Below are 26299 nucleotides of genomic sequence, written 5' to 3' on the forward strand. Positions count from 1 at the left end.
ACCTACTTATTAATTATTTATATTTGGCCTTTGTTATAATAATTATCAAAATAATATTAATCATTGAAATATTAAAAATATCATATTACTTGTGTATTATGTCAATATTTATTTAATTTGAATAAACCCTGAATAAAAAAATACCTGATGATGTCGAAACCGGATTGGTGTAAAAGTGTTTAAAGTTGCAAACAGCCTAAATGGCTTATGTAGCTTACAAATACAAAATTCAGCAATTATAAAATACAGTCCAGGCAAGAGAATATGTATATACCTCTAATCGCTATGATCATAACGATTGGTGAATGACTAATGAGACAACTTGTATTACTTCTTAATTATTTTTAAATGTAAATTATTTATTATTTAACAAACCTTGCTAATTATTTTTTCATACTGTCCATTAATCGGTAAACCTAGTAATGAAAGGTTTTCAGTAAACACAATTAAATTAAAAAATATTTACAGTCTGCACAGTTTCTTTACACAATAAGTAAATAGGTTTTGTGTGAAGAATCTAAAGTTATACGGTTAGGTTTGATGTTGGTATGAAATACAGAATGTTGCCTATTTTAGTATTACAATAATTAAACCATTGATATCGTTAAATGCAAAATGTATTTTTTTATAGTATCTCATAGAACATTAACATGATAAAGATGAATGAATTTATAAACATGATACTATTTGTATAAAGGCAATGAACATTTGTAGTTACTAAATTACACAACGAATACGAGTTGTACATGAATTTTCATGGACTATATTTCCGGCAGACTGCATTAGCTCGTTGTTAGTTTTGAGGTAGATGAAGTTGGGTCAAGTGATTGTTGATGAAATTAATATACGAATGTAATCTCTCCGCATAGAACAAGTAGATACCTTTTTGATAGCGTACCTGGACAAACTGATTCCTTATGGCGGTTTGATCGAAAAATTGGTAGTCCGGTCGACACGTGGAGAGCAAAAAATCTCTTGAGATTCCAGCCAGTTCGTTGCCCAGTTGGTGGACGTCTTCAAACTTGATCGATGCAATACTCTTCATGTTAAAACTTTTGTACTATGTATGAAAAATCGAAATGTCTATATGTTTTTGGTTTGTGCCACGAAGTAGACAAGTGTTTTCGGCGTAAACTAACCGACGCAAATTGCACGCATTGTTTGCTTAGAGCACCGTCAATTTTCATAATTACAAATCTGAATAAAAAAAGTGACGAGGACGTATTAAATTTAATTTTTTTCTTCCACAATTATTATTATTATATACAAATTGTCTAGTAGTATTGGGTCGGTACAAAGTGTTAACAGAGCATGTAGAATCGTGTGGGTTACTGGCCTAATGGAATTTAACTGCAACTAAAAGTGTCAAACGCTATTTTATATAAATATTTCAATGCCACTCTAAAAAAAAATTGTAGCGCCAGAATTTAGCGTTGAAAGTAGCACCATTGAGTAAATATTGCACAATATTGTACAATGTATAAGACTATATGTTGTTTATTAAATTTTAAGTCATTTCGTTTCTATATTATAATGTTATAAGAAACTCTCACTTCTTAGCACAAGCTTTTAGCTTTTTAGAAGTGAGTCAATATAATTTATTCTTATTTTGTACTATATTACTTTTTTGTTGTACCGAAAATTTTATATTGGCAAAATAAACTAAATAGCAAATTTAATCGATGCGATTTTTTGCATACTGAAACTTTTAGAGTTCAAAATTTCACTCGAACCGACACACGTTGTCTATATTGAAAATCGGAATGTCCTTTGCGTTCGTGCCACGCAGTAGACAAGTGTTTTCGCATAAAACAACTCACTCACAGCGTAGCCATTGTTTGCTTAGTGCGTGTGAAAATTGATTGTCTATTCGATTGTTTTAATAATCTGACTATTCGACTCTTAGCCACGTTCGTTGTATGTTTTTACGGGTATTTTTCAAATCTTGCAAAATTAATTTAACCCACTCCCCGATGTCGTAGAGGGCTAAAACTTGGCACAGACACTCATCGTGGATGACAGTACAATATCCTGTAATCATATTGGGACTCGGACATCCAGGTCGCCCTACGCAGGGTCAAATGTGGGGGTCACTCAACGAATTTAGACTTTGTTGAATAGGGCCCACGTTTTTCTTTTTAGTCAAAAGATGTTTAACATTATTTAAAATTGTAGTTAATTTTCGGTTGTTTTCAAATTAATTGACATTTTAAATAAAATATGCTGCAATTGATTGGTAAATTGTTCTTGTGAAAAAATTATTTTTTACTTTTTAATTCACTTTTTACTATTTTTTTTTTAGAAAAGCGTGTTTTTCACTATATCAAACTATATAAAAAGGCCAATAGTCAAATACTGAAGTAGAAATGTTTAGTTATAAATGGGGGGGGGAAGTACTCGTAAAAAACAATTGTAATAGGAAAGTTAAAAAAAACGACGGCATATGTTATTCTATGTTCAATGCAACAAAAAAAGAGTTATATCAATGAAGATTTAATCATTTTATTCATAAAAAGTATTAGGAAAAGTAAATAAGACACGTTCGATGAGTACCATAGATTAAATATAAGTTTTCTCGTTGTACGGTAACGCTACCGGTACTTTTCAATTAAAATTATTCAGTTAATTTTCTTATAACTGCAGAGTGCTACCGTTGAGTATAAATAATAATAATAAGTTTATTTTGCCAATATAAAATTTTCGGTACAACAAAAAAGTAATATAGTACAAAATAAGAATAAATTATATTGACTCACTTCTAAAAAGCTAAAAGCTTGTGCTAAGAAGTGAGAGTTTCTTATAACATTATAATATAGAAACGAAATGACTTAAAATTTAATAAACAACATATAGTCTTATACATTGTACAATATTATACAATATATACTCGATGGTGCTACTTTCAACGCTAAATTTTGGCGCTACAATTTTTTTTTAGAGTGGCATTGAAATATTTATTTCAAATAGCGTTTGACACTTTTAGTTGCAGTTAAATTCCATTAGGCCAGTAACCCACCCGATTCTAAATGCTCTGTTAACACTTTGTACCGACCCAATACTACTAGACAATTTGTTTATAATAATAATAATTGTGGAAGAAAAAAATTAAATTTAATACGTCCTCGTCACTTTTTTTATTCAGATTTGTAATTATGAAAATTGACGGTGCTCTAAGCAAACAATGCGTGCAATTCGCGTCGGTCCGTTTACGCCGAAAACACTTGTCTACTTCGTGGCACAAACCAAAAATTTATAGACGTTTTGATTTTTCATACATAGTACAAAAGTTTCAACATGAAGAGTATTGCATCGATTAAGTTTGGCATTTCCATTTTTTTGGCATGCTTACGCGACAATACCGACGGGTGCGCAGACACGTTAGAACTTTTGCTCGGTCGCGTTCAACAACCACGACACTGGCAATGGATGTGGTTCAATGAGTTCGGCAATGTAAACAACCGGATGCCACTATGTAGAATATGGTGTATGGATTCTACACTCGGTCCGGCGGATAGGCTGCGAATGGTCTCGCCAATGATGGGATGCGCTTACGGCGTGAAATTGAATTGGTTCCTTTCGATGGCGCTCGTAGCGACCGACGAATGTCACACAATGCATCGCAACAATAACCGGTACGCAGGCGATTGTTTGGACCGACTCGGGGAAGCCGTCGGAAATGGCAGTAATGTCATCGAAACACTGATGGACGCGTTGGCGTACGTAGATTCCGTAATCGATGACGATATTTTTGAAAATCGATTTTACCGACAACTCGCGTCGGTCGACATATTTTTAATGGGACTGATGCGCATAGCGTCTAATGGACTCTACGGGTATCCAAACCTAGGAGGTGAGAATATCCACCAATTGGCCAACGAACTTGCCGGAGCCCTAAGTGCGTTTTTGCTGTCGATATGCCAACCCAACTTCCAAGTTTTCGATCTAACGGCAATAAGAAACGAGTTCGTCGCTGACCGCCATCCAAACGGTATCTACTTGTTTTATGTAGAGAGGTTACATACTTACATGAATTACATCAACAATCATTTGACCCAACTTGAGATACCGGACGACTAACAAACGTGGTAAATTTAAATTCGACGTGCAATCGTCTTGATTGTGTATTTTATTAGTTACAAATGATTTTTTTTTCCTTTATATAAATATTATCATTTTTACAAATTCAATAAAATTCGTTATTTTTTGTCGTGTAATGTTTTATGAAGTACTATAAGAGAATAAATATTGGATTTAATGATTTCAATGGTTTAATAAATATAATGGTACTCATCAACCCTGTCTTATTTACTTTTCCTAATCTTTTGTATAATAGTCAAATAGTCAGATTATTAACACAGATGAATAGTCAAGTAAATAAACCCTTGCTGTACAAAACATGTTTCTATACAATGATTTGATAATCCTTATGATAAATTGTCTAATAAAAATAGTTTAAGAAAAATCGTATTATATTTCATTTTTGACGACGTATTTTCTATTTAGTAAAATTTTAAATTGATGATTCAATACCTATTGGTTGTATTACTATAGACATTCAATTTTCATTTGCTTTAAGCAAACAATGGCTGCGATGTGCGTTATTTTATGCAAAAACAGTTGTCTACTGAGTGGCACAAATGCAAAAAGTATAGACATTGTGATTTTTTTCTATAGATTACTTTGCTCGTTCCAGTGAAATTTTTAAGTCTAAAAGTTTTAATATAAAAATAATTATGCTGTGATGGTTTTGGACTGTACTTGGATTTTTTTCAAATAAAAAAAAATAGTGTAGCATTTAATATAATAGTATTTACACTGTTCTATTCAAATACATGTCCAGTACTTGTTGTACTTGTTGTGACTTAACTTCAACTAAAATCGTCGGTCAGCCTGCCGCCAATCCTGTTCCAGCCGTAACTCCGCTGCACGCATTTGCCCCATTGCTTCTGCCATTGCGCCCGCTGCTCGGCGCTGGACTTTGGGTCGTACACGTCTGGGTCGCAGCGGTGATTGCCGAACTTGATGTTGACCGCGAGGCCCGCGGCCACGGCCACGCCGTAGACGGCCATGTCTCTGCGGTGATTCTTGATCACCCGAATGCCGCACACGTCGGCCTGCTGTTGCAACACGTCGTCGTACTCGGAATACGAGCCGTCCATGAACGCCGTGTGGACGGATTTGCGCGAGTCGCTCTGGGACGCGTTGAACGCGTCGGCCACGGTGAAGCACATGGAGTCGACGGCGGCGCGCGCCAAGTGCTCTTTGCTCGTGTCGCCGGTGATGCCGCACATTATGCCGCCGGCGTCTGCGCGGCCGTACGGAGCGGACGACACGCCCTCTTCCGTGGCCATGTACGCCGGCGTGCTGGGGCCGGCCGTACAATAGACGTTCATGCACTCGGCCGTCGACTTGAACAACGCCAAGTTGCTCACCAGACTGGCCACGGCCATGTTGACCTGAGACGTGGCTTGCAGCGCGTACAGCATGGCGGAGTTGGCCTTGTGGTCCGCCGTAACGCAGGCCACCACCGCGGTCAGGGCGGACGACGTTACCGGACTGCGGCCCGTGACGCACATCACCGTCACGCCCCGTTCGTCCATGGTGACGCTCGCTTGGCCGGCCGAGTCGCAGCCGTGTCCGCAGAGCACCGCGTTCGGCCGGCTCATCACCGAATACACGGACAGGCCGATCAATTCGCCGACGGTGACGACGGCGTACAACGTGGACGGCGACGGCGCGCGAATTGGCGGCAACGATGCCACACAGATGTTGCGGTCCCGGCAAACGGACTCGTCCCACTCGGGGCCGGGCAAGGCCATCAGACGGGTCTGCGAGGCGTTTGTCACGTCCGTCGTGTACACCTGCCCGGAAGTGAGCATCCACAGCGTCCACGTGTCCCACGTGCCGAACCGGCATTTGTGGCCCGCGCGCTTCACCGGTTCCGAGTGCCGCGTCAGCCACTCGACCGCGGCGTCCGGCCCGTCGGCCGCTCTGGCGTCCGTCCGGTGCACGGCGTTGCACAGCACGCCGCCCGTGTCGGCGTTCCACGCCAGCACGGTGCCCGGTTCGTTGGTGACGCCCAACGCTTTGATGTACGTCACCGGCAGTCCGCTGCGGCACATCTCGTTGGACACGTTGGCCACGACCTCGTTGACGGCCGCCCACACCTTGGCGGGCTCCTGTTCCACCCAGCCCGGTTGCCACGCGGCCGCCGGCTGTCGACAGTCCGACGACGACGACGACGACGACGACCCCGTCGTGAGCATCGGCAGCCGTTTCGACGAAGTGGCCACTTCCTGGCCGGTAGTCGTCGAGAACACGGCGAAGCTCACCAGATCCGACTCGACGCTCAGCGCGCCTATCAATTCGGCCTGCGGTCTTACCGCCATAACTTCAAGTTGGGTGCATTACATAACTTTACTCGTTTATCGAATGCGTTATTCTTAATCGTTAAGTTTAAGACAAAAATAAACACAATTATAATTACCAGGAGACCGTGTTATAATTATTTTTAGCCAATATAAAAAAAAAAAATATAAACACTCAATATATATCATATAGAAGGTTTACATAATAAGAAAAAAAACCCTTTTTGGAATATTTTCTTAAATTTTTTATTTTCGTGAAATTTTACATAGGTAATGTGACTCAAAACCCAAATGTAAACATAAAAGGCATATGAGAATATGTAAAGAAGTGAGATATAAAATATTAAAATAATTATATAATAGCAATAATATAAAGGAAATGAAATATAAGATACAATAAAAAAATATTGCTTGAAAGAAAATAATTAATTTTTTTATAATTCTATTACATTTGAATCGTTGCTTAATAACCATATCTTTATTAGTAATTTAAATGTTACAACATTTTCACACTTCTTAATTTGTGTTTTGGTAGCTTTTCAACAGTTATCAGATAGGTGTATATTTATTTAACAAAACAATGTTGTGTTTGCCCGTATCTGATTGTGGTCCTTCTTGTGCACATGAAATAGGCTCGAAATTGTATTTTTTTTCCGTTTATTCACTGGTGCATTGAGTTGTTCATTTTTTGTGGCAACAGGCTAGAAAAATATGTTTTTAATAAAAATGATCAGCCTTAAAATGTATTGCCTACCCAAAAAAAAATCTAGTCTGGAATTTTTCAAAAACATATTAACATTAATATTTTTGTATTTGCTGTTGTGATTAAATAAAATATATAAAATTGTATTTATTATATGATAATAAAAGTTCTTTAAAATTGGTTAATAAAACTGAAAAATATTTCAAAATCTGTTTCGAGTAAAATTAACACTTGTCTTAAAACCATTTTAACTTTAAACATATACTTTTTTTGTAATTATTAAAAATGCATCGCTGGGTTAATACAATACATTATTATTTAAATTTCGCTTATTTTAGATCTGATTATAATAATATACTAAAATATATAAGTTACCTTTTTCAGGTAAGCTTAGTAAAAAATATATTTTTCTTAGGACATCATTTATACCTATATCAGTATCGTTTTAAATTTCGAAAATTTTACCCTATTAGATAATAATACTAGCGGTCAATGACTTATAAGCCAACTAATAGTGTTTATAGTTATCAGTCTACAGCCAGCGTTGCCAGTTATTATCGCTTATTATTTGCGCTACCTTTGAAAAAAAAAGAATAAGAAGAAATATTTAAAACACATATTGACATAAAATACTTATATTATTTAATATTACAATTTTTTTTTACTATTTTTGAAATTCAATATTTGAACTTATCTTAGCTAAGAACAGGTTTGTTTTAATAAATAAATAAATTTAAATATATATATGTATGTATATAAAATTGTAATCCTTATAAGTTTTAATTTAAGTACATGTTTATTTTTAGTTAGGAAACCGGCTTAACTAATCATTACTGTCAGCCGTAAATTGATAAAAAGCCTTAGAGATAGTTATGAAAACGAAAAATATTTCAAAAATCTGTTTCCATTTATTTTTAACACAATAAACTTTGTACATTAAAGCTACCTTTAATTTATATAAATTAGTAATTGTTGATTTAAATATTTATTAAATAAGGATTTTTGATTAATTATATATTATATTATTATATTAAATTACAACAATGGTTTGTATTATTTCAAATAACCTGTAACATTTTCTTTGGTACTACTTTTTTGTTGTTGACCAATAACGACGATACTTTGTCAGTGAGCTAAAAATAATATTTGATGATATTAATTAAATAAATATTACAATTATTTAATAATGCGTTTATTATATCAGATCAAATTTCAGTCCATTTTTATTTATAACAATAATTCGAACGTCCAAATATTAGTAAGGGTATATGTAAGTTCAGGTTTAGTAAAAAGTTAGTGTTACTGTTTTGTTTTGCAGGAAACCAGCTTAAGTATCCTTTACCGGCAGACCTTAATTAATACAAGTTCTTTACAAAACGAACCAAAACAAAATGTGTTTTGCCAAACCTAAAAGTTTTGCTACGTAAATGCGTCGATTAGCTATATCAAATTAGGTCACAGTTGTACTTAGATGTTGTTCTAAAATGTTTTCCTAGTATGTGTGTATATTTAAAATATCTACACTATTACAAAAAAATGTTTATAATTTACTGAAACCTATGAATAACATAAAAAAACCTTTAAAAACTATTATTTACCTAAATACCCCTTCACGATCATTAAGTCTAGCGCTTTATTTTATAATCTTCGTGTACAACTATACAACCATAAATGAACAAGCAATCATCCTGAGTGTTTCATTGATTTTTTTAATTAACATAATATTTAATTTGTATTTCTACCTCATTAGTGCGACTCATCATTACATCCTATAATACCCTACACAGTATTAGGATTGAATATCTTTAGTATACGGTTGTATTTCAGCATTGTAGGCACTTACTTCGCTGCCCTCATGTTATGTATATTCATTAATGTTTACAAAGCCGGATGATGGCCCAATTACATAATTTTAGATTTACAATTTTTCCTTGCTGGCTAAAAGGCAGAACTTTTGTTTAGTAAATTGTTAATATTTTAAAAGCTATTTAACGTTATTATACACAGGATGATCATTGTACCGTGAACAACTTAATACCTCGTAGAGTTTAATAAGACATTTTTTTTAATGTTCATAAAAAATGTGATCTCAATCTAGCTTTGGCCTCATATTTAGACGTAAATCCTTAAGACTGTGCTTGAAAGAGTGAAATAAAGTAAAAAATTCTATCCCTTCAAAGGGAACAGATTTATGATGAATTTTTGGTTTGTCTATTTTTATTAGTATTTGTTTTGTTGTTCAAATATTTTTTTGCGTGGCCGTAGAACTTCGATGTTCCAATAATTTTAGCGAATGACTATTTTTTACATTAAGATTCAGTAATATTCATTTAAATTGTCCTAACATAAACATATTTTATTATTAGTACTTATTATTTGATCATTTGATTTGATTGTACAGAAAATATGTACAAATAATATTTTCTTCACTGCAACAAAGTTGAAAATTGCAGCACTTTGCTTAAATAGTATGGCATGCATGATATACCATATTGTCTAATGGTGTAGGAATATTTAATTGCTAGTGTCAGTGTAGCTATGGAAAATCCCTGGACGTCACCAGTTGTTAATTAGTCGGACTTTGGGAGTTCTTTAAGGCAGACATTTTTATATCTACATACAATTTAAAATTTATGTTTTATTTTATAAGTGTAAACCGTTGGTTATTCTTTTTTTCTTTCAACTCAAGGCTCGGTCTATTAATATGATGATTGATTAATATGAACAAAATAACAAAAAATGTGTAAACTATAAAAAAAAACACACATAGGTGAAAAAATAGGTTTTTAAGTATTATAATTGGGTTTTATACAGCAATTGTATTAGCTATAATATTTGTAAAAATATTAATAATATTTTGCGAGTAAAATTCAAACATTCAATAACTTAAAAAATAAAACAAAATAATATGGCCAAAAAACAACTAGTTTTCCATAAAAAAAAAAAATTAACTAAATATAATAACAGATTCCTTATCGTAAAAGCTTAAAAAATGTGTAATGCTAACAGATATTTGGTCGACAGTTATTTGTCTTATGTCTACATTATCAAACGACACTAAACGTGTTGTTGACTTATGTACAACACAGAAAATTTAACTAAGATTAAAAATTTTAATTGAATAAATGTAAAAACCAATTAAAATGATTAGGGTCATTATTTATGTACATATAGAATCAATTCAGGGGTGCCTCCAGGGGGGTCCTAGGAGCCACAGCCCCCTCATCAGTCCCCCTTGAATTTGTGTTGTAAAATTTGTTAAAACTACGACTTAGTAATCCCACGATATCTTCCAAACCGCTATAACTGGCTTGAAAATACTAACAACCGATTTGCATGGAATCGTTTTTTCGAAAGTTATTTTATCACTTTCAGATTTAAAAGTTCCTGTAAACCTGTGACCTCCCCGTCCCCACTATGCTCCTTCTCCACAATGCCCTGACTCCACTGTAATGGTTCTTTTGGTTTTCATTGTGTATCAATACAATACGAATTTTTTCGGTTTTTTTTTTCATCGAAAACGAGCGTTGAAAATGTCCCAGTTTACGTTTTTGTTACATTAAGATTCAATCAAATTCAATTAAATTGTCCCATTATAAACATATATTTTAATTATAATTACTTAATATTACATTTAATATGATTGTATAGAAAATATGTATCAATTATATATTCTCACCGGTAAAAAATTTAATAATGAAGAATAAAATAAACTATTTTTAAAAATTCTTTGGAAATTTCCTGGGCGTTACCAGTAGTTAATTGTTCGGACTTATATCTACAAACAATTTTTTAATTCAAGTTTAATTTTATAAGTATGATTATTCTTTGTTTTTTAGAAACACCTTGTTTTTGTACAACCAAAGGCTTGGCTTAATTTATATGTGGTAAAAATATGAACACAATAATAACAGATGTATAAACTTCAACATAAGAAACACGTAGGTGTAAAATCATGTTTTGGTGTATTATTATTTGTTTTTATACAAAATTTATATTAAATGTACAATGTTCGATGTTCCAATAATTTAAGCGAATTCGGAACATCGGGAGTACTTTAAAGCAGAACCTTTTATATCTAAAAACAGTTTTTAAATTTATGTTTTTTTTTTTATATGTATAAGTCATATATAATGGTTACAGTTTAATAAAACATAATGGTTATAATTTATTTTTGTTTGGAAACATCCCTTTTTGTTCAACTAAAGACTCGGCCTATTTCATTTACATCAATATAACAAAAATAATAAAAAATGTGTGTTCACTAGATTAAAAGACATTCGTAGGTAAAAAAAACCTTTTTTTTAAGTATTACTATGGGTTTTTATACAACAATTGTATTCACTATAATTATTGTATAAATATGGTAGGATCTTGCGAGCAAATTCAAACATTCAATAACACAAACAGTAAAACAAAATATGACCAAAAACCAACTTGTTTTCCATAAAAAAAAAAAAAAATTTGAAAAAACAACACATTCCTTATTGCAAATGCTTAAAAAATGTGTGATGCTAACAGATATTAGAATTTGGCCTAGATTTTCAAACAACACAAAACGTACTGTTGACTTATTTACAACCCAGAAATTTTAATTAAAATTGAAAATTTTAACTGAATAAATGTAAAAACTAATTTAAATTATTAGGGTCATTATTTATGTATATATAGAATCAATTCAGCGGTGAATCCAGAGGGGAGGGCCTAGGGTCCTTGGCCCCCTCCCCAGGCCCCCTTGAATTTGTGTTGTAAACATTTTTTAAAATTATGACTTAGTAATTTAGTAGAATTTAGTACCTTCATTGCTTTGTTGCATTATATATGAATAAAACTTATATGGTGCGTACTAGGAAAATTTTCAAACAATATAGTATAATATTTTGCGGTTTGTTGTTTATCAATAGCCATTGTTGTTTTAGCGTACTTTGTTTTGTTGTTTGTATTTAAGTATCTATTCAAATGTAGGAAATATTTTCTTGCACAGCCGTAAATCCTGATGCTCCAAAAATTAAAGCGAACAATTGTTTTTTACGTTTAAATATAATGTCTTTATATATATACATATGAAATTCTCGTGTCACAGTGTTTGTAACAAAACTCCTCCGAAACGGCTTGACCGATTCTTATGAAATTCTGTGTGCATACTCAGTAGGTCTGAGAATAGGACGCAAACTATTTTTCATACCCCTAAGAGCGTGTTTTTAATTTTTAACTAATAAAAATGATTAATTATGTGATTATCGATAGTATCAATAGTTATCAATACATCTCTATGGTTTTCCATACCACAGAGATACAGTAATTCGATCAGCCGATTTGTGTCTATTCCAATACAAGGGCAACGCCGGGTCGGGACATCATTCTATAAAATTGTCCTAAATGTAAACAAATTACCATGTATAAACACAATAATATAAAATTGTAAACTAGATTACAAGTCATACGACGGTCACAGTAATATGTGTACAGAAAAAAATAAAACCGTGATATACAGAGGAGGAAGGTATCATTCAATGATAGAACCTAACGTAATTTTTTCTAATTATTATTGATTCGATTGATTCGATTAATGTTAGATTATAAGATATCGAAACCAATGTCTTTAGAGTCGGCGAGTGGCATTTTCGGGGAGTGAATTGGATGCAAGTATGTGTGCTCAACAGACTATAACATATAAATACATCAAAGGTTCAACTGAAACTATAGAGCGGCAATAAAGTTTTGCATTGTTTTATGCACAAATAGCGAAAACATATGTTAAATCCAATTTTAATTTTAACTCTTAAAGGGTGCGGGTTAAAATATAATACGGTATTTCGATTAGTTATGTTTTGGACTTATAAAGTGATTCGCTGACCACCCCCCACGCAAAATAAGTAAAAGGATAATGATATTAAAAACCTATGTCAAAACTACAAAATTTGGTGTTTTTTACCGTTAATAATATGTGTTAGTAAACATTTTGTTGTTAAATGTATATTTATTTATCACGAGCAAAACTAGTACTACACATTTTAGCCGGTTGAACAACCATAGACCAAGTTCTATATAACATTCAATATTTTATTTTATGTGTTAACATTGATGATGATATCGTGTTTGGCGATGTTCTTTAAAACAAATAAATAGTAAACCGACAAAGCAGAGATATTACGCAGATATTTACATTCAAACTTTAAAACACGTTTCATGCAAACAATATGAATACAAATTCAAAAAAACAACCATAAACTGATATTCATTTGCACCGTTTTTGACTAATATTGGCACAACTGGCGGCAGCGCGAAAATGCAAGTTTATTTGTATCTTTTTTTATTGTTTTTATTTTATTATTGTTTATTTGTAAAATATTCAGTTGTTTTTCTGATACATAGGCTATAGCTGTTCAAAATTTGTTTTTACGATTTCTGAAAAACATTTTATTTTACCTATTTGGGTCACAGCAGTGAGGCGTGAGCAGATGTTCTATTTATATTGATTTTCTCATCAGAGCAAAATAATTAAAAACAAAGAATAAAGAATTCCTTCTAGGAGTTATAATAATGAATAGTAATAATAATTAACAATCAATGTATAAATAATTATGTTTTAATCAGTTGTAACAGTCTTGGTCGATAATCCCCGTTCTTTTCTACGACTTTATTTGGTTAAAATGTATCCTCTGGTTAACGCTTTTGTAAAAACAAGGAATATTATATTTACATTTTTCAATTTAAACAATATCTCATTGGATACTACTTAAAATCAAATTATTCGTAATTAATCCAATAACGAAGAGGACTGGATTTTTATGCTGTCCACCGCCCCAAATTTATTTCATATCACACATTTTTTTTTAAAGGAACACTAATGTTTTGCATATTGTTATACAATTATTCATTTAAAGAGCTTAACGCTTGATTGTTTAAATTATCCAATATTAGATAATCAGCTTCGTGCTAATTTTAATTTTTTAGCTTATCAACTTGTAGCTCTGATTTTGTAAAAACTATTTCATTATTTTATAACTTTGTTTAATTTAAGATATATTTAATTAATAATTAATAATCATGAATGATAATACTTAATATTGTGTCTAGATCAAGTCTCGCGAAAATTTAACTTTGCGATACTGCTCATATACCACTATATTAAAAAAACACAATTTTTAAAATCTCCATAAGGTTATTGTTGAGTAACATGCAAAAGTGGACAGCTAGTGGCTATAAACGTTAGTAATATTTAACTAATAAGTAATATATGTAAGTAAAATGTATTATTTTCTCTATCACAGTACCAGTATAAGATTTAATTTTAATTTAAATGGTAGAAACTCAATTTTTCTTTAGCTGACGTGTGAGGAAAAACAAAATAAATATTCCTAATAATCTTCAACTCGATCCGATTTTTTTTCTCGAAATTTTAGCCAGTAAAAGTTCTAACTTAAAAACTCGTATGGTTTTTTTTTTTGTTTTTTCAAATTTTGACTGTGAAAGAGTAAACTTTTTCAACTTTTACATGGAACTATGTAACAATAATATGTTTTTAAATGCAACAAATTAAAAAATGAAGACGAATTGAATTAATATTATAAGAGTCCGGAAAATATTGTAGTGCGGCATTATGCCTAGAAGTATGGCATGCACGATATACTATATAGCCCAATAGTCTAGGAATATTCAATTGCTAGTGCCAGCGGGACTATAAAAAAAACCCCTGCGACACCAGTAGCTAATTAGTCAGACTTCGGGAGCAGAACCTCTTACATTATAATATGAACACAATAATCATAAATGTGTTAACTTGACTAAAACACACGTTTTTGTGTATTATTATTGGTTTTCATACAACACTTTTATTCGCTAAAATATTTATAAAAATAAGGTACTTTGCGAGCTAGTTCAAACATTCAAAACTCAAACTATAAAACAAAATATGGCCAAATACTGATCGCCTTGTACGTACGGTAAAAGCGAATCAAACAATTTCAACGTTTTGACAAAAAATAGTGCACCAACAAAGCACGGTTATTACAGTGGTTACCAGATAACTTGACACAGATGCGAAGGCACGAAAATGCAAAGCCCTAGGTTCTCCGTATTTTATGTTATTATTTGTTTTTTTTTGTCTATTATGCCTTGTCGAAGCATAGTCGATAGTTTATTTTATATAAAATGTATGCAAATAACAATAATAATTAATAACAGTAATACACTTGCTGATAAACGCTGCTGCCATGCCGCTGTGCCAAATTATCTGGCAACGAATGTACACAGATATTTGCATTTAAACCGTAAGACAGGTTTCATGTAAATAATATGAATTATACGAATCGAAAAAACAACCATTAACTGTAATTAATTAGCACCGTTTTTGACTAATCAACAACTAGCAACATGGTTGCTGTAATTCATTTGCTCCTCTGAGATTCTCTGAACTACTACAAACGTCAAATTTCTGTTTTTGGACAGGTACTTCTCTATTAGTCGGTTTTTGGACGTATGCAAAATGTGTAGATAAAATTTCACCTCGTAATGTATAAAAAATCGATGTATCACAAAATCATTTTTGTGTTATCTTATTTCTTAGTTGTTTAGGCAAGAAAACTGCTGGGAGCAACAAGTGTTTTTTTTTGTGACGCTTAACATACAAAATTCCTGGGCGGAGTTAGGTGTATTAAATAGTTTGCAATATTCCATTGAATATACATTTATTTGTTAATCATTTTTTTATATTACCACAACCAAAATAAAAATTACCTATAGGTGCATTATGTGTAAAAAGTGCCTTAATTGTAATACGAACAGTTGTTTTTATGATTATATAGTATATATTATAAGGGATAAAGAACCAAACAACCGCAGTCATATAAATACATTATTATCTTTAATATATATTATCTTTAATAAAGTAAATGGCTAAAATAAACATCTTGTAAAAAATTATCCACACGGGCCCGTGGTAGAAATCTTTCGTTGATCATGTGCAAAAACGACAGCACTAACCTGATTGAACGTTTTCCAATCTCCTTTTCAATTTTCTCGACAAATCGTGTGCCCACTTCAAGAATGTGTTTTAAGGGCTCGGACTGGCCACTATCGGTCACTATCGATTCGATTTCGGGTAAATTATGTTTTATTGAGATTTCCTCAATTAACCATTTAATGTGTTTCTCAATAGGTGACGAACCTACATACGAAGGCTTAAGAGCATACTTTGCTACATAACTATTAGGGCGTCTAAAGTTTTCTGTAAATTCCCAGTCGTTATTCAACGCCATTAAGGCTTTGAACTTATCTATAAAGTCTAAAAATTTGGCTGATATTTCATCTGTGGAAATATTGAGTTTAGAGAATTGTACGTCGGTAATCAAAACGACATATGACAATAGTATTTGCAACATTATTATTTTCAGTGTGCCGATTACCCTATTCTGGTACTCTCCTAGTGATCTGATTCCAGTCAACTGGCTTGGAAACCGAAAGTCGACGACAGGTTCGGAATCGGCCATCAAAAATTCGTCAAAAAACAATTTGCAAGATTTTTCGTTTTCAAATAGCACCAACTCGTTCGAAATCAATTCTGTCATCGAGAACTCCAATAGTTTCTTATCCCGGTTTGCATTGAAGTTTTCATACAGTAATTGTTTATTCCTTTTGATTGCTTTCATCACGCTTTCATCATTGTTACCACCGAAAGTTTGAGCTTTTATTCCAGGTAAAAAAGAGAGACGTTTTTTTTTACGTGGGTCGTCTGCGATTGACCAGTGTTCATTGGAATTCATATTGAAACAGTTCTTCAATTCACACCGTTTGATGTGTCCCTTTATTATGGACAGCACGTTATCGTGCAACAATTTAATTTTGTTTGAAATTTCAGACTTTGACTTACCGCCATTGACAATCTGCTTGAAGAAATTACTCATTTGGCGAGCGCATATGAATAGTAACCATAGATCGTTCACCCAATCTTTTTTCGGATCTAATAACGAATTGATCATTATGTTCGCTTCTATTACGAAGGAAAATTCCTCAACTGTTTCCGACGTGATAACGTTCTCGTCGTTGCCGAAAATTGCATTGCCCGTCAATTTAAAATGAAACTGGGCGATGTAAAGATATCCGCACTCCAGTTGTTTGTACAAGTGGGTTATTCTTCTACACAATTCTGAGGGCGACTCCTTTTCTAATTGTCGACGCTCGTAATGGTTAGGTTCGTGAATGTAACCGGTAGCCAAATACTGCAAGCTTAATAATTTGTCTAAATACTCATTTTTTTCCGTCGTTTCACCGTACGACTGGTAGAGAAATTGCATTGTAAAAAATAACAAAATTACGTACCGTGATTTTAATGCTGTCATTTTGCCGCCTCTTACAGTAGCTTAATCTGTGAAATAATTAAAGACATTAACATCGAACATTTACCATCGTCGATAAAAGCAAATTACGTAGATTTTACTTACTCGGATTTGTTAATGTGACTTCCAACGCACTAATGCGACTCGATTTTTTTCCATACAAATACCATCGTTGTTTACACAAAAAATCGTACGTACGATTATAAATTATGTTTTTGAAACCTGGTATTTACAAAGTTTTTAGGTCGTACGACTTTGTTATTTCTACATCACACTGATCGATATACCTATATATTTGATCAAAATATCATCGTTGCTTACCCAAAGCTGTTTTTTAATGGGTTATGCGGTGTGTTTACAAATTATTTTAATTATTTTTCATCTCTTAAGTTGTCTATATAAAATCACATAACAATATAATAATACTATACATAAGAAAAAAACATACATATAGAAATAAAATGTACAAAAATCGAAGAAAAGTCCATACATACCCAGTATCATCCAACACAGTAATGAATTAGGTACAAAATTTGTGTACAACCTAAAAGAGATATTAAAAGGTTCGATGCGAATCTATGTACAAACCCAGCATAATAAAAGTTAATCAATGACAGATGATGACCACAAAAAATATTTTTACATTTATTATTTTTCAAACAAACATTTAGCGTTTGTATATACAGGCTGATTGTGTTATCGTGAACAACTTAATATCTCTTAGAGTTAAAAAAATTTGTTTTCTCATAAGTGTGATCTCCCCATTGTTTTTACCCCCTCCCATCTTTTTGATAGCAATTTATGAAATTGAAACTGGAACTAAAATATTTCATTATTTTTTTGAATTGAGAATATTGTTTGAAAATGTTGACTGGTCGATAATTCGTTTTAGATAACTATTTTTGAAGTTATTTAACGTTCATAAAATATATTTAACAGGGTGACTGGTCGATTACCAGTTTCGGATAACTATTTTTTAAGTAATAAGAGTATTAAATTTATGATGGGAGGGGAAGTGCGGTTGGGAGATGCGCTCAGATAAAAATAATACTACACTCCACCTTTCCTCCTGCCCTAAACTTGAAACTTCAATAACTTTAAAAATAGTTACCCGAAAGTATTTAAGTTTCAAAAGTTGCTATCAAAAAAACTGAGTTGGGAAGCGGGTAAAAAAAAAAAAAAATTGTGAAAATTTGAGATCACATTGTACTCTACTGTACTTGTCCTCTCGGATAACCGTCCGTTTTACTGCCCCAACCTGTATATTAATTTCTTGATGCTCTACATCCAAGCTAAAATGTATTTCGAAAAAGTATTGGATAACACAATTTACATGTAATCATTTTATGAAGTGGACATTTATAGCACCAGAAGAGTTAACAAAGTGTGGAAAGAACAGCAAGAAATGCAAGTCGTTTATGGTGCAATGTGTTGCTGATAGCCATTTAGAGTATTTAATGGATAATAAAACAGCAATGAACAAACTAAATAAGTCGTTATATGGTCTCAAACAAGCTCCTCGTGGTTTGGATAAAAGATTTTATTAAATTCATATAAGATCAAGGCTAAGTCTCTGATCAATATTTATACATAGAAATTAAAAGTAATGTGTGTTTGATTTTACTATTATATGTAAACGAGGTTTTACCTGTGAGTAATTTATAAAGTCAATCAATGACAGGAGTAGATGGTTAAAGAAAAAGTCAAGTTAAGATGAATAGGCTGAATCATTTGGAAAGGAGTCTGGAACATGGCCCTTTTTCACTGTTAGGTTTATGATGGATTATTATTTCAATTCCGTTTTTTACACCGCAATGGACAGAGTTTAATAAAATCAAAAGTGGTTAAGAGTATTTAATATCAACGGAAGAAATTGTTTATTTTTTAATACATTGAATTAAGGTGACAGTTTAGGTGCAAGTGCGACATATAAATAATATTAAATTAAAATAACAACATTAGGTGCAATATATTTTTTAAACAAATGCTACGAATGATGGTCAGTTTAAATTACGTACTCATACCAATCATTTATCGTTCTTAAAACATTCACATATTCATTAAGATTAGGACCTACTGGCCTTACCTCAACAATAAAGCCGACATAAGGTATGTATAGGAATCTATCGTCGTTTTGCGAAGTTAACGTACAAACATAACCAGCTTGATCAACACTAGCAGTTTTTATATATAAATCTGGGAATTCCATAGATCGGACCATAGCTATTAGACACGGCATATTTTGGTAAAGTTTGGGAATTCTGGTGTTTCTTCATCTTAAAAATTATAAAACAAATTATTTTTAAAAAAACTTGTCAATTTTAGCTTATAGGTGTATACTTTTGTTTTTTGTTAAAACACAACTAATACACGTGTATAAGCGAAAACATAAAAAAAATTGATTACCCATAAAAAACACCGTATTTTATTTAACCTATTTTGGAATGAAATTTATTAAAATACATTTAATCAAGAATAACCGACATTTGCTTCGGAACTTTTTTTTTTGAGATATTGTTATGGATTTTTTTCTTTTTTTAACTTTTATTTGTACAGTCTAATACGTATTAGAACAACAAGCTTGAGAGATGCAATAAAGGCTATAAACATTTGTGTGCTCATTAGTGTGCTAGACTTTGGAGCGTGAAAGTGTTGCTAGACAACTATGTTTATGAAGGCGACTAATTATATTAAAATGATACCAGCCTTGAAGGTTATTTTATTAGATTTTATAAAATAGTAAGATAGTTGATGTGAAATTAGAAAAAGAAGATATTATATTTCATTTTTTGTTAACAATATCGAACACATATAACAATATTGTTACGGAAATAGAAACACATTCAATTGATAAATTAACGATTGAATTCGTAAAAAGTCGACTGTTGGACAAAGAAGCGAGAAAACAAAGCACAGTGATCAAAACCTAACAGTGTTACAACTAAAATTAACATTTGTATTCGTTCTAAATCTTATGGTTGTAATAAGGTTCCCAATCTATATATCAACATAAATAAAATATACTTGAATGGAAAATACAATTTTTGGAAAATGAGTTTGCTTCTTATTTGGAGAAAAACTAAAGCTTACTGACAATCCAAGTGAGATATTTTGGTTCATTGATTCAGGCTGATCAGATAAAAAAAAATAATTCTCCTCCATAAAGCAATTAATAATCTCCCTCGACATTGGTGATGCCAAAAATGGGGAAAGTTTGATTTCGACTCGACAGCAACGATCATTTCTCAAAATGATAATTTGAACAAGACTCCTGTTGAATTGAGGACTTGGCATTAAACCGCTATAGATTAAGCAACCATTAAACAAAAACCATTTTCGTAAGCCGGGATGGTAATTTTTAATGAAAATGAATTGTTCAACTTCGACCATTGATTTAGAAAATGTTGAAATAACAGAAGAAAATATCGACGAAGAAAACATTTAAACGTATGAAGAACCTGAAAAAGATTACAGGTTGAAATGTGTACAAACTTTTAATTTATTATTTGAGTGGTAAATCGTAGTAAAGGCTTTGATCACATTGAAACGTATACGCCTGTCTTCACCATAGTGGCTGTTGGCAGATTACTAGCACTAGCAGTACACAAGAACATGAATATTATTCATGTGGACGTGACAACAGCCTTTTTGAATGGAATAATCGAAGAAGAATATAAGTGAGACATTCATAGGGCTTTGTCGATGGAGAAAACATAGTATGTAATATAAATAAATTGTTGCGTGGTCTCAAACGATCTCCACATGTTGGGATAAAATATTTAATCAAATCATAAAATATCAACCACTTGGTAGGAAATAACTCTGATCAATGTTTATACCCGAAACTTTATTAAATTAAAAAAGCACTAAGGTTACTACTGTTGTTGGTCTCATTTTCACAACAAGCGAAGGAGTAAACCATTTAAAGGGATATGTTGATACAGAAATCTCAAATAACGTCAACGATAGAAAATCCACTGTTGGGTATTTATTTAAAAGATTTAGGATCGACACTATGCTGGTCTACAAAAAATCAAACGGTAATACTTTCTTAAACCGAGACTGCATATCAGCTGGTGTTATTATAACAAGGTATGTATAAATTTAAAATGTATTATTTGCCTGGTACATCAAGTAGAACAATATTATAATTAAAAGTTATCTATTTCCAATCTACACAAAATGTTAATATTTACCTATTGCAGCGATAAGTAAATTTTTTGTAACTTTTCCACTTGTACGTCTTCTGTCTTCTCCAAGCCGTGCCAATGAATTGTTCTCAAAATCTACAAAAAAAATTAAAAAATTAGTTTGAGTGTTAAAACATTTAATTTAAAAAAAAATGGTTTATTGGCTAATAAACTAAGACTTTAGGTTTATTTACGGTTGTTATTAAATGCTTGCTTACTTTCGTTGGGACCAAGTTGAGGCACAGGAATTCCTGTATACAAATTTTTATTATTTTCCAGTAAAAAACACACATTTACCTAATCAATGTAAAAATGTATTGATTTGCGTTCTATTTCAATAGACTATCATGACTTATATCAAAAAACATAATATAGCTCTATAACTTTAAATTATTATTATAAATTTATCGAATTTGGTTAAACCTGAGTGATTATGAATTTTGAAAATTATTACAAAAAGTATGTTAAAATTTATATTTACTTGTAACTTGGGATATTGCTTTTTGCACTGCCACCTGATCAGCTATGGCAATATGTTCTGAAATACAAAAAATACTATACAATATATTTTCTCATGACAGAAATCATAATATTTTAGATTAGGAAAAATTTTAAGTTCCCATGTTAATAAAATCAAAAAAAAAAATCACGAGGTACTTAAACAAAAACCGTAATAAATGTACTTGTATAAGAAGCTGTATAAAGTATTAGTAGTAGGTGTATAAAATATATACAAATAGGTTACCTGGTAAGTTATTAATAAATGCTTCATCTAAAATTAAAACAAAAATATGTTATGAACCAATGTGCACATATGCCCAATAATTTTTTTTTATAAAAAACTTTACAATTTTGATTTCATAACAATAAGTAAATTTTAAGATACATAGAAGATTAATAACCTGAAAAACAGGCTGTTCACTAACGGCACGTCCGGATTTAATATTTTTGTAATTTGTTAAATATTAAATATATACCCATTGATTTGTTAGATTTTAAAAACAAATATTTTTTTAACTCAAGACCAATATTTTTATAGACGACGTTGGATATTGTCAGAAAAATGAAAGAGAGGACATATTTTTCAAACTAAAATTTTTCAGTAAAAATTAATATTTTCCATGATAATCTAACGAAAAAACCCGAGGTACTATCTAGATTTGAGGTACAGATCTAAAATCTAAAGGAATTATTTTTCAGATAACAATCTGTGTAAAGTATAAGTAGTATATAACAATTGATTACCATGTATTTGCTTTTTCTGAAATTAAAACGAAAATATGTTATGCCAAAATTAGTTATTAATTATTATCAAGCATCTATTTGGAAATACGTCCAAGAAGTGATAAGAAATAATATTACCCGGCATAACCAACATCAAATTAAGTGTGTCTGAAATTGTAATAATATTGATTAATAAATAATCAATTAATTAAGCTAGTAAAAAAAAAAATAATGATTACCTATCGTTATATCATCATCTTTAATAATATTTGAAATTGCATTCCCCAATCCAGTAGGATCTATAAGCAAATAGTGTTAGAGCTATATATACAATTTCAAATGAAATCATAATAATGTATTTAAATTAAAAACAATACCTTGATGCTTGTACAAATTAATTGGTATACAAACAGAGATAGTCGAAATTTTTTAAACCCTATTTTTTTAAGGAAAGACCGCGTGCAATCCACTTGAATTGTAATTTTGTATAGCTTAGTACTTTCTATGTAAATTATAGGAATTGCCTTTATGAGTATATACATAAAGTATTTGATTTTCTTTTAAAATTTAGTATTTATACAGTACAAGCTGTCCGGACCCGGGCGTTGCCCATCATTTAGTCAGCCAGGGCTGAGTAAAATAATTCTCAAATGAATCTCACCTGCATCAATAGCCTCTCTGATATATTTGGCTGTAATACATTAATTCAAACTTATATATAAACATGATAAAATAAATATAAACTGTTGTACCGTTTAAAAATTTAATACAGACCGAGTAGTGTGAACCGAATTTGCACATTCCGCTATGAGAAATAATTAAATATTGAATTTTCTATTCAGGTTTTCAAATACCTTGAAAAGGTACGTGTAAAATTTCACATAAATACCTGTCATCATTGGCGAAACGTTCGCAATGGCAAGCGTTATTAAAATGCAGAGAAGCTTCATAGTGCTGGATAATGTTAACGAAACAATTCAAAAATGAAACTTATAAGAATAATACGAATTCTAAATGCTTGTTTTACTTTTTGTGTCAAGAGTGATTTTCTAGCAACTAGTCGTAAGGTCGGTGTGTTGACTTGTCAACTAAAGAAGTAAAATCAAACATATTGTACAGTACGCGCAGCGCTATAATTATGTATAAAAAATTACGTGACACTTGATACTGAATACAAAAAAAAAATATCATTCACAGGGTGACTTTTTTTTATCGTTGGCAACCACATCTCACTGTATTTAATCAATAATTTAATATATATATTTTTTTTTTTCATAATGTTTTCATACAATATAATCACAATTTTCCGCAAATTGTTATTTATTATCCCCTTTTAAATTAGGATTGTCAGTAGCAACTTGAACCGTCAAAATTGTTAGTATGGTGTTCTCAATTTTTAAATGTAATAAAATGTATTCTTTACCATTAAAGTTTCAAAAGTTGATATGAAAGTAATCAGTTTGGGAGGAGGTAGAAACACTATCAGTACAGGGAAATTGTGGGCACATTATATGAAATAACTATGAAAAAATAATTAAATTATTAGGTAAACCCAGTGAGATATTGAGCGGCCCGTGATAAAAAAAACGACCTTGTACATATTTGTTACATTTTTTTAATTATTGCTTTTAAATTATTTTCGAATCATCTATCATTTTTTAGATGTTTGTCTACACAGATACGTTCATATTTTTTTTTATCAACTGTTCTACCATATAATTATTTTTTTAAGAAAATATATTACATTTTTAATAAAATACCGTGTACAATTTGTAGATATAGTCTACGTGTTCATTTTTACACGTTCACTATTATCACATTTAACAAATATCGTATCGACTATGTGTACCTGTGTAAATTAAAAACGTCTGGGATGACAAGAGATTAAAGTAGTATTTTACCAAAGTGTCGAAAAAAAGCTTTTTAATTAAATATATTGATGTTTGTTTTTGGTAAAAACTGCTGCTCTGTATAGTACCTTTCTTATAAAGATTTTAAAACGTTTAACACTGTTTTAATACTAATTTAATTACACAAATAATTACCACTAATAATTATTGTCTATGATTAGTCAAACCAATTATATTTACAAAATACATGCTAACTTATATCTCCGTGCTAAAATTCCAACCTATTGTGAAAAAAATTTAGCGTTTCAATATTTGTTTAAGTAATGTTTCTTTAAAACCAAATACTGAATAGCCTTGTACGTATGGCAAAAAAAAAAAGAATAAAAAAATTTCAACGTTTTGGCAAAAAATAATGCACTTTTATTAGTGCACGGTTATAACAGTCGTTGCCACAAAACTTGACACAGATGCCGCAGCGTAAAAATGTAAAGCCCTAAATCACTCCCTGAATTTTCTGTATTGTATGATATTTTTTTTTGTCTATTATGCCTTATTGAAGCATTGTTTATTTTTATAAAATTTATTATAATAATAACAGTAATACACTTGCTGATAAACGCTGCTGCCATGCCGCTGTGTCAAATTATCTGGCAACGACTGTACACAGATATTTGCATTTAAACCGTAAGACAGGTTTCACGTAAATAATATGAATTATAAGAATCGAAAAAACAACCATTAACTGTAATTAATTAGCACCGTTTTTGACTAATCAACAACTATAGGATATGGTTGCTGTAATTCATTTGCTCCTCTGAGATTCTCTGAACTACTACAAACGTCAAATGTCTGTTCTTGGACAGGTAGTTCTCTATTAGTCGGTTTTTGGACGTATGCAAAATGTGCGGAAAAAAATTATACCTCGTAATATATAAATAATCGATATATCGCAAAATCGTATTTGTGTTATCTTATTTGTTAGTTATTTGGCAAGAAAACTGCTGGAAGCAACAAGTGTTTTTTTTTGTGACGCTTAACATACAAAATTCCTGGGCGGAGTTAGGTGTATTAAATAGTTTGCAATATTTTATTGAATATACATTTATTTGTTAATAATTTTTTATATTACCACGACCAAAATGAAAATTACCTCTAGGTGTATTATTAATAAAATATGCCTTAATTTTAATACGAACAATTGTTTTTATGATTATATAATATATATATTATAAGAGACAATCATGTAATGTAAATCTTAGCTTACACATGTATTATCTTAAATACAAAATATCGTTAAAATAATCATCTCGTTTAAATCATCAGGCTTTGGTTGAAATTTTTCGTCAATCATTTGTAAAAATGATTGCACCAACCTTATTGAACGTTTTCCAATCTCCTTATCAATTTTCTCGACAAATCGCGTGCCTACTTCAAGAATGTGTTTTAAGGGTTTAGACTGGTCGCTTTCGGTCACTGTCGATTTAATTTCGGGTAATTAATTTTTTATTGAGATTTTCAGAATTAACCTATTTATGTGTTTTTTTAATAAGTGACAAATCTATAAATGTAGGCTTAAAAACATGATACGCTTCAGAACTCTTAGGGTGTCTAAAGTTACTTAAAAATG

General features: G+C 31.5%; 1 protein-coding gene and 1 long non-coding RNA gene across 2 annotated transcripts; both read right to left on the minus strand.

Annotated features, from left to right (window-relative positions):
- Positions 1 to 4868: 4868 nt before the first annotated feature.
- LOC126840053 (glycerol kinase-like) lies at positions 4869 to 6389 on the minus strand. The gene has a single exon (XM_050575541.1). It carries the CDS (start codon positions 6387 to 6389, stop codon positions 4869 to 4871), a length of 1521 nt encoding a protein of 506 aa, XP_050431498.1.
- A 15210-nt stretch (positions 6390 to 21599) lies between these two features.
- LOC126840052 (uncharacterized) lies at positions 21600 to 23520 on the minus strand. The gene is made up of 4 exons (XR_007686026.1): positions 23484 to 23520; positions 22080 to 22136; positions 21817 to 21849; positions 21600 to 21694 (listed from the first exon to the last, which is right to left on the minus strand). It is a non-coding gene; the product is annotated as an uncharacterized LOC126840052 (long non-coding RNA).
- Positions 23521 to 26299: the final 2779 nt, after the last annotated feature.

This window comes from Adelges cooleyi, unplaced genomic scaffold, assembly GCF_023614345.1.
Source record: "Adelges cooleyi isolate 19-005CV unplaced genomic scaffold, UGA_ACOO_1.1 ACOO_flye_CR_arks_rails_tigmint_CR_PRNA_334, whole genome shotgun sequence".
Lineage (NCBI taxonomy): Eukaryota > Metazoa > Arthropoda > Insecta > Hemiptera > Adelgidae > Adelges > Adelges cooleyi.

Bases quoted from the DNA above. Each gene is read 5' to 3' on its own strand.
- LOC126840053 (XM_050575541.1), bottom strand. From the start codon at position 6,389: ATGGCGGTAAGACCGCAGGCCGAATTGATAGGCGCGCTGAGCGTCGAG.